This window comes from Polyodon spathula, chromosome 3, assembly GCF_017654505.1.
Source record: "Polyodon spathula isolate WHYD16114869_AA chromosome 3, ASM1765450v1, whole genome shotgun sequence".
In the NCBI taxonomy this organism is placed as follows: Eukaryota; Metazoa; Chordata; class Actinopteri; order Acipenseriformes; family Polyodontidae; genus Polyodon; species Polyodon spathula.
The window spans coordinates 97433546-97448997 of record NC_054536.1 but is presented as its reverse complement, the minus strand read 5'-3'; the positions used below and the strand labels follow the sequence as shown (position 1 = coordinate 97448997).

Below are 15452 nucleotides of genomic sequence, written 5' to 3'. Positions count from 1 at the left end.
GTATAGAGTAGTATCGTCAAGAACTCATTCCTATGGCCCATAACAGACGAAGTTGTAGTTAATGACCCATCTAAAACTAAAGGTATCTGAGGAGAGATGTATAACGAGACAACAGGATGCATCACGAGAGCTATGTCTCGGGGAAACCATGTTTCGGTGGAAGCTTGTGTCCCTCGCTGTGGATAATATAAGGAGGAACGCTTCACTCAATGATCCTGATCACCCCTGATGAGCGAAGACAGCATTAACAATTTGTACGGTTTCCGTTTACAAACCTGCGTGATTATAAGATCACCTCAATAAATCACAAGTCGGACTGGAAACAACAGATCACTGTCCCAACTTTGTGTGTTATAAGTATAGATAATAGTCGAGAACTTGCGATCGTGGTACTTTCACTCCATAATCTGAGTCACCACGCGCAGGGAGTTTAGTGGAGGAGTATGCCACGCGTCAACAAAGTGGGTTTTTTTACCTCAACCAACTACTTTATGTTACATGGAAACAGCTCGGTAGTACCGTTGGAGCCTTGACACCTTTTACCACCTAACTAGAGAGAGCACGACCCCGGGGTAACCCGGGGGCATAGAGTTACTCAATGGCCCTGGAATCTTTGGGTCCAACTGTGAAGGAGCACAGTACAGACCCCAGTGAGACGACGGTCCCGACTGATGGGCAAAAGTTTAGCGATGTCATAGTGTTGTATAGAAAAGTGTAAAAAGTCGTACTAACCGTATAGAGTTCCGAACCTATAGGTTATTGCAACAGGTATTGAAACGCCTATATATACGGTTAATATAATACCACCAAGGTAGGGTTTTTGGTGCCAGGAGACCATATGAAGTAATTAAATATCCGACAACGTTGACGACACGTTTAGACACTTAAAACAAAATGTGCTCTCTGAAAAAGAGAACTGCGATAGTTGCGCATTAAGTGGGGAGCGTGTCAGTTCAACAATACGGTCGTGGACTGAAATGCATTGACGTTAATATAATTCTTTATTGTCTGGAGTGTACTCCACTCCTTACAGTTGATATTGTACACCCATCTTAGTAGCGATAAATGATCTCATTCAGCGTAATATTAAAACACACTGAGGTCCGATAATTAGCGCTAAACGTAAGAAACCTCAGGAATTGACTGTCGGATACACACGAAAGTGTGTGTCTATAGTATATACTTATATCGCCCCATTTGCTGTTCATCAGTACCCTACATGTTAGGCACTAGACGTCACTATATACCGTTTTCGTGTTCGTTGTTTTCGTCTCGAAAACACCTTGTTTAGTTGATACGGCCAGGCGTGACTCGTGCCCCACCTCAATTTTTTGGAGTCAAGTATAAATAAACAGTTGTTCGTTCCAGTGAAATGATTGTATGAAAGAAAAAGGGTCACGTACCGCGGCGAGCGGATAATGACACTGAATGAAGGTGGGAGTTAATGGTCATATAATTTAAAGATCATACATATATCGGTTGTTACATGTACATCATACCGGTGGCCTTTTTTGTTCGAGGAGCCCATTATCAACGGCATGGCCATAAACTAGTATGCCAAATCATCATGTGAAGGACAGTTTGACTGAGACGACGTATTCGGTCATATATACCGGGATGGTACGTTAACAGCAATACCACCTATATCGGACGTATGGACTCCTCATCCACTCGTTGATCTCAGAATATAGGTGTCGACTACTATTTCGCGGGGAGGTGGAACCCTGGAGAGCCCAGCGTCGATATACTGTACAATTGTCATCCACAAGAGAGACACGCTCTTTTTTACACGCATTAAAACAGTGTTGTATGACGTACATGTATGCGAAAGCGTACTCCTCGCTATAGGGTTGCCATCTATCTTCTCAGAACAGGGAACCGAGGTTTACGTGGTAGGGTACGAACGGATACGTTGTCACTAGTGCAATTCAAAAGTGATGCGACCACGCATATCAACATTGTGGATGGGAAAATGGTAAGTACAGATCGTCGTGAGGAGAGGGGGGGGGGGGGTGAGGAAACAGCAGCATACGAGGGGAACTGTGCGCATTAGTGTCGCTTGCTTCTGACCTGTCAGCGCATGTGTCGCAGCTAGTTGTGTGTATTGCGTTGCAACATGTGAGAGAACCTTGTGCCCATGAAATATCAGTAGAATTTATCACGTTAAGTAGATAGAACTGGAAAAAGGTATGCTGGGTAGCCCAGCTAGCCGCATCACAGAGTTCAGCCATGACTACACCTCTAAAGAGGGCCCATGACATAGCCACACCTCATTTGGAATGTGTGTGATCCGCCCAGGTGGTGGTAAGCCAGCACCATCATACGCAGCCGAGACTGTGTCCGCAATCCAATGCAACAGTCGCTGCTTCGAAAGGGGCTTTTAGAAATACAGAACAGCCAAAATGAGGGTGCATTCTGACCCAAAGCAGTAAGTTCAGTTGCAAGTCTTTTAAAATCAAAACTGAGAAAACTGCTTGAAATGTCCCCGGGGTCCGTGTCCACGTAGCGCAGCGCAGAGTGGTCAGACTGAGCAGAGCTCTCTCTTCCTATACCCAACATCTCACGTGCCCAATGGGAGATGGACAAGTTCTAGATATCTTCTCGCGTCACTCCAGTCCGACTTGTAGGAAACGCGTTGTTTTGAGGTCATGAAGAATGGACGTTACGGTACAACAGTCATCTAATCATGTGGAGCCTAGTCTTGTACATCCACCTTGGGTGAATGTAAAAGCAGTGTAGTTGCACTGCGCAGTGCACCATGTTGGTGCAGCACACATCATGCCCAAAACGGATGCAGAGCGCTATGCGTCCCAGACATGTGGACTATGTCAGCTCACCTTAATCCTGCTTGCTCGTGGATCGGTGACAGCCTGTAAGGAAGGCTGTTCTTCTCTCGCGACATAAACTTCCAATCCATGAGATTGTGCCGGCTGACGCAGGAGAGTAGAGGCCCAGAGACAAGAATGCAGTTCGAAACCCCTACCACCTTTATTATAACATCACACCAAGAAGGAAAGGGCACAATGGGCCGCAAAAACAAAGCAATTTAACGCATCGCATTCAAAAATGAGAAAAAGCCAATTACAGAGACCGAATACCAGTATTAGACAGGGTGAGGCGATGGCCCTAGTGACTGGATCAAACTTTCAAATGCACTACACCAAACAACACACTATACCCCCTGCGTCGCTACAGCGACCTTCTCTTCACAAATGAGAAGCAGAGGCCTCCTTTTTATGTCAGGTGGCTGGGCGCTGATTGATTGTTAATCAACCTAATCACCTAATCAACCCCAGCCACATCGTGCTACATAATATCTACCCAGGCAGCGCAAGGGGACGTTAACATCCCGCCAGTTTACATGCAGAGGCTTTGCCTGACCGGGATATATAGGCATCAAAAGGGGCCTGCATCGCGTACGAGCACTGCAGTACAATACTCAACGGCGTCCATGTGCTGGAGTGTAGCAAGGAACATTGCGCTACGGAGACACCAGGTGTACCAGGAACGTGATGCCCCGGGTCATATTGATGTCATACCTGGGGCATGGCAGAGAAGCGAGAAGATAGCGGCAAGGTCGCCCAGTTGAGAAGGTGACTATACCTGCTCAAGCCAGATCTTGGAACTGAACATGCCAGGCATGGACAAGATTGGATCATGACCGGTTAGAATCCATGAGAGCACTCATAGTCTGTGGAGAGTTTTCCACTTACGGGTGTATCAGTGACCTAGATGGAATGCACCCTAGCATCTGCAGCGTACCCACCCTCGACCGGTACGTGAACGCTCTAAGGCTGACCAGCCGCTCCACATTTAGGGGCCAGACCCCTATATGGAGCATACCCTGCCCCAGCGCAATGCACCAAAGCATGCCTCCCGCATGCCAGGGAGATCCCGCGCGAATGGCGGGACGTTCAAAGCTGCACAGTCAATAGGTCAAGCATTCAGCTTAAATACTGGGCGACACCGCGAGGCCACTCAGTTGACGAAACTGAACGAATCTCTGACTGCACCTTGTTGAGAAAGGCGGGAAGTACTATTGACAGAGGCTACAGGAATGCCGGTCTTCTAAAGGAGACAAGCTGGGCCGAGATTGTGGGCCTGTGGAGGCCGTCGACACGTGGAGGTTAGTGCAAATAATTAGGAACTTTTAAAGTATTATCTACCCTTTTTTAAGAGTATTATTCTTATTTAAAACAGATTTTAAGCCCAAGATAGAAAATCTTCCAGCCTACGTGTTGTATCCCCTACATTGTACAGTGTGTACTTTAGTTAAACCAATATTGAGAATATTTTAAGTATTAATGGATTTGTAATTGCAGGTTTAGTAACAAAATATATATTGAAAGTTTTTTCTACATTGAAAAACACCCACCACCAACACCCAAGCAGTGTAAGTACCACATGGGGAAAAGAGGTATCTCCGTCTGGAGGTGAAGGATGATTAGTAGACTCGATCGTGGGCTTCTGATAACATTCAGACCAAAATGCGCGCACACATGAGGGTGGAGCCGCACCGAGGATGCGGACCTCCCTCGAGAGGGTGTCGCCTTCCGATTGTCCATTCCCGGGACGATGCTAGCGCGCCGAAGGGACAGACGGTTCGCGTAGGGCGCCAGAATGATCGTAAAGCTAGTTGAAGTGCCAACGGCGAGGTTTGGTAACTCCCCAGGGGAACTGCAAGGCCCTGGTGGTTGACATACTCTGGCGGCGGCAAGGACAACGCCGCCTGAAGCTCCAGCAGCCATATTGATGATGGCCCCGGCCGCAGTGTCCAGATGGGTACATCTGTCCGCTGACCAGGACCTGCGACTCTCTGCCTTCGCAGACGCGCACTCAACTGTAGGGTGGAGGCATCGCGTCGTCAATATCCCCTCATAAAGCGGTGAGAGAACAAAAACTCCGCATTCAGACCTTCCTTGGAGCAGGTGAGGAGTGTTAGTAGCTCCACGATGGCACTTTCACGACGCACATAGCTGCGCGCCAGCTAGAACTGTCGTGTGGTGTGCGGTATGGGATGCAGATCGTACAGACGCATGGCCCAGCGACGATGTGCTGGACTTGCTGATCGGCATGTCAATGGAGCAAGGGAGCACCCAGACCATCTGAATACGATGGCAGAGAGGCCAACCACGATCCTCTCGACAGATTACGAGACAATAAAAATCACGTAACTGATATTAACCGTAGTCAATCTCCCACTACATAGGGTCAGAGATTTTCTAAGAAGTAGTGTTTTATCGACACATCCGTGGGCGAGGAAGGACGCTGAAACCGGTCTAGTTGGCTCATGTAGTGTCGTTAAGCTACGTGGTACTGCGGGATACCTTGACTGGCGGATAGTTTCAACCCATAAGTCGTCTCCGTTACTGGTAGAGTACGTGAAAGTCTCTGTGCGCGTTCCCCATTCCTCCTCCGACTTAGTGTCGTACCCTGTTTGACGCGTCCTGTGAGGGGACATATACCATCCTAGCCTCTATGTGCTACACGAACGATACTGGGACTCCTTTGGGGAACATGTTCTTTCGGTCCAGTGTGATAACCCATTCGCGGTCCGGTCCTTTCGGTTACCACGCGTGAAGGTTACGGCCAATACCGAGTCGGTCCATAACTACGTGAGTGCCGCGGTTCCGACGGCTGACTGTGTCCTTGACTCACTCCATCTTATCTATGACCACGTGGCTTTCTTAGTCCCCATGTCTCACGATGATTGTACGCACTGCATCGTGGACTCTTTGACTCTGCGCACTTCAGTTGTGTGGGTCCCCATCCGTATCGTAAATGTGGCCCACCTAGGGTCCAGTTCATCTGACGCCATAACCGTTAGTCACTCTCGATGCATGTCCCTCTCGCGTACAACGAACTGGTCCACGGTTCATCCGCTATGGACCAGGACCTGCGAACGTCAGTATTGTTTGCAAAACCTTGGTTAAGACGTATGCGGTCTCACCGTCCGTTTTATGCGGACACTAAGTTAGGGTTTGGTCGTTGCACATATCCTTAGGCGACGGATGATGCAAAAGAAAAATACTGACGTTACCACTTCATTTCTTTTTGTGTAAATGCGCGGTGTTGTGTCTCGCCGTTCCGTACACTCCCATTTTATGGCAGTTGTGGCCGTCACGTACGTTGAAAAAAACAACCACAACCAAAAAAAACCCTCCCCAATCCCACAATTTTGTTTTTTTATAAACAGCGCACTGAGTAGGTGGGCTGAAAAGGCTGGCGGATTCAGCTCAATAGCGGGACGCAGCAGAGTTTATTATTTACTTATTTCTAACTGCAAGGCAGTAAAGAAACACAATATACTCACACAACACAGCAAGCTGTGTTGGTAAAAAATAACAGTCATCAGGGGAAAGCTGGTAACTGATTTCGTCTTTTCCCAGCCCAGCGAGTATGGGGGCTGAAACAAGCCGGCATCTGCAACACAACAGTGGGGCGCAGCAGAGCTGGGTCCCGGTGCAAATCATACATGCAAGATCAATTACTACAGTTTACTTTTATTCTGCAAGTGCACAGTAAGAAACACATAAACCCAAATACAACAAAAAAAAAAAATTTGTTCCAGCACTCCTATTTTGATCGTCAAACCCGGCAGTCCCACCTGTGGAACCTTTAAACAAATTTTTTAGGGTTCTTTTGTTTTTGTTTTTTTTAAAACAGCACTCTGAGTAGGCGGCCTGAAACAGCTGGTTTAAGATTCCTGGTGGAAGAATCACGCTTGTATTATTATTATTTCTAAACTGCAAGGCATACATACATACTCCAAAGCAAGCTGTGTGGGTAAAAATAAGTTACCACGGCAATGCGGGTAACTGATTCAGTGTTGTTTTTAAAACAGTGGGCAGAGTAGTCAGGCTGAGGCAGTCAACTCTACAGCGGAGCACGGCAGAGCCGGGGTTCGATGGAGAATCATGCATCTCTTTATCTTTTAAACTGCAATAGCAGAGGAAAACACAAAACAGCAAGCACTGTAAGGTTTAAGCAGGCTGCAATCGCAAAGTCTGAAAATCACAGCGTAGTAGCTGGACAGGGATGTCTAGCCTGGACTACATGCAGTCACATGACTGGGGCAGGGGCCTACAGTGGAGTGGAGCACCGTTCCGTGCCCCCACCTCGGGCTCGAGCGTGCAGCCTGCGGTCCCAGATAGCCCAGATAACCATGTGCATTTAGCAACACGTCAGTCGTTGAGACGTCCAATAAAGTTACTGTTGTTGCACTGTGGTACCAAATATTATAAACTTTTGGTTCCCACTATGCAATGGGTGCCTACGGATGGGACGTGTATCAAGCACACCTGGGCACCCATTATACGTACGCACAGGTGGGACACAGGAGCGAGCAGGTAGCTCAATGCAGTACCTCAAAGATTCCTAAAGGCAGTGAAGCGATGTTGTAGCTGTTGTGATTCCTGAGCGGCAAGCCAGCGTTCAAGCACGAATTAAGTGCAGGGGAACTAGCAGCCAACGCAGTCGCAGAGCTTTACATAATAAAAGGGCTCAACTGCAAACATAGATGGTCTGACAATTACTTACCAACTTGAGAAGCGAAAAGGAGACGATTCCTTCACCTGAATGCCGTGGGGGGGGGGGGGGGGGGGAAAAAACAAAAAAAAAAAAACGGGGGGTACATGTACTCTTGGGTAGGTGGACTCGAGGAAGGGGGGAGAGCCGGCGACACTAGCTGGCTCACCGAGCGCGCTCTGGGATGGTTAACCGTCCGTAACATATATCAACATAGTGGTGACAAATAACTCTCACGGTAGAGCGACTGTCAGCAACACATCACCGAGATCAAGGGATTACGGGCCAACTATCGGGTGGGAGGAGAAATGAAAACGTCTGATAAACTTTCTTTGTTGTAAGTCGGTAATCGCATAACATTGTCGTTGTCAGCGAAATTGACAGAACTGATGCGATACATGACTAAAACCATTAAACACTGATAAGTAATTTAGGACGGTCTTATTTATTGCTTCTATACAGGTCTTCCATTTAATTATCGTCCTTCTGTTGGTCGAACTCTACAGTGTATAAACTTGTCTGTAATATTATTTAACCACTAGGATAAAATACATCATTTATAATGTAACTACTCCATATATGCCAGGGTAAAAGGAATTCCCATCTAACACGAAGGCTGGAGTCACCACGAACAATGTCCAATTTCATTCTTGCTAGAATCTTGCTCTTTTTTTAAGTCTGTAGCTTCCTTGTGTTGCAGACCATATCCCACAGAGAAAAAAGACAGAACTTGTTATTTTTTTCTTTTAGTTCAGTTAGAGCAGATGGATACATGCAGGTAGGATATTTGTTTAGTGTGGTCCTAGTCGTGGTAGTCATCACTTCAGAGCATTTTGGCTAAAACAGTTTTTTTGGCAGGGGTTGTTTAATGGAACCAGCATGTCTATATGCCTTTCAAACACACAGTAAACATACAGACTCTTTATGCATGCATTCAGTTATCATAAATACTGACTGACCTTGATCACTTAGTCATATGTTGTACAAGTGTAGATCATCTCGAGAGGACGACGTCAGCTATGAATTTAGTGCTGTGGTTAGAAAGCCACCAATCTTTTCTGTGTACTTAATAATAATAATAAAAAAAAACAAACAACCTAGTGTCGGCATCCGCGCACTTCCTCTCGTCACCGACACCAATACTTCATTAACATTTGTTAACGGCGGAGGGGTCTAGGCTCGCACCGAGAATCTAGGAAAGATCACTTTCTCTAAATGTAGGTGTCTCTTCTGAGCCGGTTGGAGACGAATCGGTGGCATACATTACGAGATACGTACAGGATAACCACGAAAAGCTGCACACAGGCGCTAAGGAAGGGCTGGGGTGAGTGAGGGAGATTCGGATAGGAAATACGTCCCCCCCCCCCCCCACAACCTATCACTTTTAGCGGATTGTTCCAGTCGACTAAGGCTTGCTATTCATCCTCAAGGTCAGCTGCCTTTATTTCTGTAAAGTGGATAGATACAGACTTTCTGAACATCAATTAACAGACAAGAGGCTGAGTACAAAGCAAAGTACAGGAACTATCCTCTGGCAATCAACTTTTTTTCCCATCTTGTTTAGAAAACTCATCCCATATAAATCATTTTAGAAAAATAAAGGAAGCATCCTTCATCTTACTGTTTGGCAAAATGGTTGGAGCAGAGGGACTAGGAGGCAGGGGGGGGAGTCTCCTAGATCCTTCCGTCATCACACCTTGCTACACTCCCTAATCCAATGATTACCATAGGATCGTCTACAATCTCGAATGTCCAGCTTGCGGTGTGCATTACTCCATTTAAATCAATAGTTTTAATAATTTTCAAGATGTAGCCGACCGCGTGAACACCACTTGTGTGGAGTGAGGTAAATCGCATTTATAAAATTATAAAATTTTAGGCCATTAGCTTTTCCCGAATCATGTACAGATAATCGGTTTCGTTAAATGCATGCTGTTAGCTGTTATCACATCTTTCATTTGGTACATTAGGGCGTGACGAATAGTCGATTTCATTAAATCTTGCGAAAAATGCCTTTTTACAAACAAGTTCTTTGTTTTTACACTTTCTTGTCCCGTTCACTGTAATTTTCACTGATCACAATCACCCAACTTTCAAAGTAATTTCTTCCGGTTTAAAAAATATGTGATTTACATTAAATCTGGGAAAAAATGCCTTTTAAAAATTAGTGCTTTTTTTTACACTTCTTGTCCCTGTTCACTGTAATTTCACTGACACAATCACCACTTCAAAAGTAATTTCTCCGGTTCTACAAGTCCGGGAGTGATAGACTAATTAGCTATCATTTATATATTAACATATTTTAAATGTTCCTTCCTTTTTTTTTTTTTTTTTTACAGTAACTGTCGGACATTAAGGAGTGGTACGGGGGGAACTGAGAGCGTGTGAAGTCAATCGCTGTGGGTGTTTGGTAAACATTAGGATCGCCCAAGACCAGGACGGAACAATTACGAATTTGCGTACTAAAAACCCTGTGGATCAATATCGACTCCCTGTCTAGAAACTGAGTATAGCGTACGATTCTGGACAGTGTGCCAACCTGCAGTGGTAGAGCTTTCGAGTGAAAATATTAGCACCTGACGAAATACGATTCATTGACTTAATAATCGGAAAGATATCAATCAACTCAAATATAGAAAACTTGTGTTGATCTAAGTTTGATTTTATTTTATATACAAAAATAAAATTCTGCACGATTCAATTGTAAATATATATATATATATCTGTGATCAACTCTTTAGTTGATTAATCGGTCCGGTTAATCTATTAATCAGAGCAGCCCTAAATTAGACTGAAGTAAGAAAGCTTCTAAAGGAAATACAAATATTACAAACAGCATGCATTTTCAGAACAGATAGTGAGAGCAGCTCTTACCCTGATTTGGCAGAAATACAATAAATGTTACTTTATTTATTTAAATAAACTATTTCTTACCAGGATACAAGTCTTGATTACATTGCAAATACTTTTACAACCACAATATAAAAGTAAATAATAAATAAAATGTCTGCATTTTAAAATATTACCTTTACATCTTTTTGTTTGCTGTCCTCAGTTCTTATACTTTCTGGTTGACCAATCCAATGACTAGCTTCTCTATATACAAATTTACAACCAAGTAACATCCTGTGCATCCACCACTGTAATTAGAGCTACTAATATAAAAAAAAAAAAAAAAAAATACTAACTAGTTGTAAAAAGTTTTATTCTTTGAACAAAATTGTAGTATGTATGGGAGTCAACAGGGAGAAGGAGGCATAGAAGGCTAATGCACTTGCATTTCATAAGAACATAAGAACATAAGAAATTTTACAAATGAGAGGAGGCCATTCGGCCATCTTGCTCGTTTGGTTGTTAGTAGCTTATTGATCACAAAATTTCATCAAGCAGCTTCTTGAGGATACCAGGGTGTCAGCTTCAACAACATACTGGGGAGTTGATTCCAGACCCTCACAAATCTCTGTGTAAAAAAGTGTCTCCTATTTTCTGTTTGAATGCCCCTTTGTCTAATCTCCATTGGTGACCCCTGTCGATGTTTTCTTTTTCAGGCTGAAAAAGTCCTTTGGATCGACACTGTCAATACCTTTTAGAATTCTGAATGCTTAATTAGGTCACAGCGTAGTCTTTTTTTCAAGACTGAACAGATTCAATTTTTTAGCCTGTCTGCATATGACATGCCTTTTAAGCGCAGAATAATTCTGGTTCGCTCTTCTTTGCCCTCTTTCTAGAGAAGCAATATCTTTTTTATAACGAGGTGACCAGAATTAAACACAAAATTCAAGACGAAGTATTAATAATGCATTGTACAGTTTTAAAATGTACTTCTCTTGATTTAAATATTCAAAACTTTTCACAATATAACCGAGCTTCTTGTTGGCCTTTTTTATAGCGTCCCCTCATTGTTTAGATGAAGACATTGCTGATTCAAAAAAAAATCCTAGGTCTTTTTCATAGATTCCTTCTCCAATTTCAATATCTCCCATATGATATTTTATAATGTACATTTTTATTTCCTGCGTGCAGTACTTTACACTCTTCTCTATTAAATGCCATTTGCCATGCGTCTGCCCAGTTCTGAATCCTTTCCTAGATCATTTTGAATGTCTTTTGCTGCTGCAACAGTGTTTGCCTCACCTCCTATTTTTGTGTCGTCTGCAAATTGAACCGGTTTGCTTACTATACCAGAATCGAAATAATAGGAATAGCAGAGGACCTAATCCCTCCCCTGTTGTAAAAAAAAAAAAAAACACCGCTGGTTACCACACTCCAGTTTGAGTTTTTTCCTCTAATCAGTACTTTTTGGTTTCGACATGTTAACCACTTCCTCATCCATGTACATGTGTTTCCTTGGGTCCCAACTGTCTTCGGTTTGAGAGTTAATCTTTTGTGCGGGACCTGGTCAAAAGCTTTCTGGAATTCTAAATAAACCATGTCATATGCTTTGCAATTATCCATTATGGATGTTGAATCCTCAAAAAACAATCAAGCAAGTTAGTTAGGCACGATCTCCCTTTCCTAAAACCATGTTGACTGTCTCCCAGGACCCTGTTACCAGATAGGTAATTTTCCATTTTTGATCTTATTTTAGTTTCCATATGTTTGCATATAATAGAAGTCAGGCTTACTGGGGTCTGTAGTTACCTGGTTCAGATTTGTTTCACTTTTTGTGGATCGGTATTATTTTTGCAATTTTCCAGTCTGTCGGTACCACTTCTGTGTCAAGAGACTGCTGCATGATCTTGGTTAGCGGTTTGTAAATTACTTCTTTCATTTCTTTGAGTACTACTGGGAGGATCTCATACGGCCCAGGGGATTTGTTTATTTTAAGAGCTCCTAGTCCCTTTAACACTTCTGCCTCAGTTATGCTAAAGTTATTTAAAACTGGACAGGAACTGGATGACATGTGGGGCATGTTGTCAGTATCCTCCTTTGTAAAACACTTGTGAAAAGTAATCATTTAATATATTTGCTATTTTTTTTTCTTCAATCTACGATTTTGCCATTTGTGTCTCTTAAACATTTAATCTCCTCTTTGAATGTTTTCTTGCTGTTGTAATATTGGAAAAACATTTTGGAATTGGTTTTAGCCCCCTTAGCAATGTTCATTTCTATTTCTCTCTTGGCCTTTCTAACTTCCTTTTTGACTTGCGTTTGCAGTTCTGTGTACTCTTTCTGTGTACTTTCTTTTTGGTCCTTTTTTAATGCTCTGTAAAGTGCCTTTTTTCGCTGAATAATTTTTTTAATTGATCTATTAAACCATTTTTGCAATTTAGTTTTACATTTAGATTTGTCTACATTAGGGATATAATTGTTTTGCGCCTCTAGTACTACATTTTTGAAGAACAACCATTCTTCTTCTGTGGGTGTTTTCTCTATTTTACTCCAATCTACTTCTGTTAGTCTTTGTTTCATACCTTCATAGTTTGCTTTTCTAAAATTGTAAACCTTAGCTTTAGTCGTTACTTTTTGGGGTTTTAAAAAACACTTCAAATGAGACCATATTGTGTTCTGAGTTTGTTGCCTGTGTTTCTCTGACCTCTGTTTTAGTTATTCTGTTTTCGTTATTTGAAAAGATTAAATCAATGCATGCCTCCCCTCTAGTGGGTGCCTTCACAAGTTGTGTTAGGAAGCAGTCATTTGGTCATTTCCACCATTTCTATTTCATCCTTCGCGCTACCCACCGGTTTTTACCATTTTATATGGGGGAAGTTGAAATCCTCCATAAGTATGGCTTCTCCTTTGCTACACACATGTCTAGTGTCATTGTATAACAGATTAATATGTTTGGTGCCTGAAATTGGCAGTCTATAGCATACCCCTGTTATTTTGCCCTTTGAATTTTTGTCTGTTCTTCTGACCGATATTGATTTGGTTTTATTTTCTTTTTCCAGTTTTATCACCTGGGCTTCAAGATTGTTTCTTAGTTATAGCGCTACCCCTCCTCCTCTTCTTCTGTTCTGCCTGTCTTTCCTATACAGTGTTTACCCGCAAATATTATATTCGTCCCCGTCGCTCTCAGATAAGCACGTTTCTGTAACATCAATGACATCATAGCTAATTGTTAGTGCAGTAACTTCAAGTTCTAAAATTTTGTTTCTGATATTTCTAGCATTTTTAGATAGATACATTTAATGGTGGTCTTACCTGAGTTGTTGCCCTTGTTGTGATGTGGTCTCCCTTCTGTTTTTTTTTTTGTTGCTTTCTCCCCCCTTCATCTCTAGTTTAAATGCTTCTGAACCTGCTCGAAGATCTTTTCTCCGAGTAGACTAGGTCCCGTGTTTTTTAAATGCAGTCCATCCCATCAGTACACATAGTCCTCATTGTAGAATGTAGTCCAAAGATCAAGATAAGTGAAGCCTACCCGTATGCATCACATCTTCAGCCATACGTTTTGATTAATTACTTTCAGCTGTCCAAATGATCCTTTGCAAGATGCCGGTAGTAAACCAAAAAATACCACAGTTCTGGTTTTCTCTTTTAATTTCCCTCCTAGATCTCTGAATTTGTTTTGCAGGGATTTTGGAAGTCTGTCTCTTCCAATGTTGTTTGTAACAATGTAGACGACTACTACTGGGTCATCTACTGTTCATTTTAGGAGCCTGTCCACATTCTCAGTGACGTGCTTGACCGAGGCTCCCGGAAGGCATCACACTGTTGTAGTAAGGGGGTCCAAAATGCGAATTGAACTTGATGTGTTTTTCAGTATAGAGTCCCCAAAAATCATGACCCTCCCTTCTTTTTGCTGTCTGGTCAACACTGTTAATGGGGTCCTGAATGTTGTTCCTTTCATTCTCTTGTTGTTGTTTCTGCTCATCAAAATTCTGAAGTGAATCAAATCTGTTGGTTGTTTTGATTTCAGGTGTTGGTGTTTGACGAAGTTTCTTATTTTTACCTCCTCCTGCCAACCTGAACCCAGCTGTTCTGTCCTTCAATCTCCCTGGAGGCTTTCATTCTTTTAGGGGTGATGCAGACTCCCATGAAATGTGGGTGTACCAGCTCCTCAAGATCATGTTGCTGTATTATTTCTTCCAGCTTCATTTCTAGCCTACTTACTAGTTTATTCAAATCCTGGATCGCACGGCACTTTACGCAAACTTGGTTTAGCTCCGCTGGGTTTTCTCGGATTTCCCACATCAAGAAGGTGTCACAGATTACTGGCTTGGAAGACCATTTTGAGTTTTTTTTTTTTTGAAGTTTATGTTCTTCTGCAGCCGTCACCCTGCTTTCAAACTGCTTCGAACTCTGCTCCTGTACTTTTCCACACCTGTACTTCTCCCCCCCGCTGTCGCTGGGAAGACTGCCCCGCTTAAGTGCGTTGTTCTGCTGTGCTGTTGGCTACTCCCCTCGCCTGTGTCTCAAAGCGGCGCTGAAGTTGAATCGGCTGCGCTGAGTTTCAGCTTGTTTGTTGTCACAAAAAAATACGCGGCTGTTTGATTTTGAGCTGCTGTGTTTCCCCAAAGTCCTCTGTTGTCCGATTAAACCAATTCAAGATGCAATTTCTCCTTTCTGCTTCTAAACTGCTCTGTACTTTTCCACGCCTGTATTTCTCCCACTCACTGTCGCTTCCACTCTTTGTCGCTGGGAAGACTGCCTCGTTTATCTGTGTTGTTCTGCTGTGCTGTTGGCTCTTCCAATTCTGCGGGCTTGAGTTACAATAGGGCTTAGACAACAACTGAAATGTAGTTGTGTCAACTTCAGGAGAGTTATCTAGAAAACTAAACCACTATAAGAAGAGAGACCAAGGATTGGATGGGAATGGAGACTGCTCCCTTAACCCTGATCACGATGCCCCCAGTGGGCCGGTGTATTATGTAGAGGAGCTTACACCACCCATTCTAACTCATCATGTCTTGTGTATATAGAAACGACTTTGCTATCTAATGCCTTTCATGAATCAAAACATGAAGGTATTAATATATTAAATT

General features: G+C 43.1%; 1 protein-coding gene across 1 annotated transcript in view; it reads left to right on the top strand.

The window, feature by feature from the left end:
• The window catches only part of LOC121309664 (dentin sialophosphoprotein-like), a 20788-nt gene extending 15679 nt beyond the window's left edge, over positions 1-5109 (top strand). The window contains exon 17 of the mRNA XM_041242726.1: positions 5024-5109. Within this exon, the coding sequence (XP_041098660.1) occupies positions 5024-5109 (86 nt within the window). The remainder of the gene's footprint in view (positions 1-5023) is intronic.
• Positions 5110-15452: the final 10343 nt, after the last annotated feature.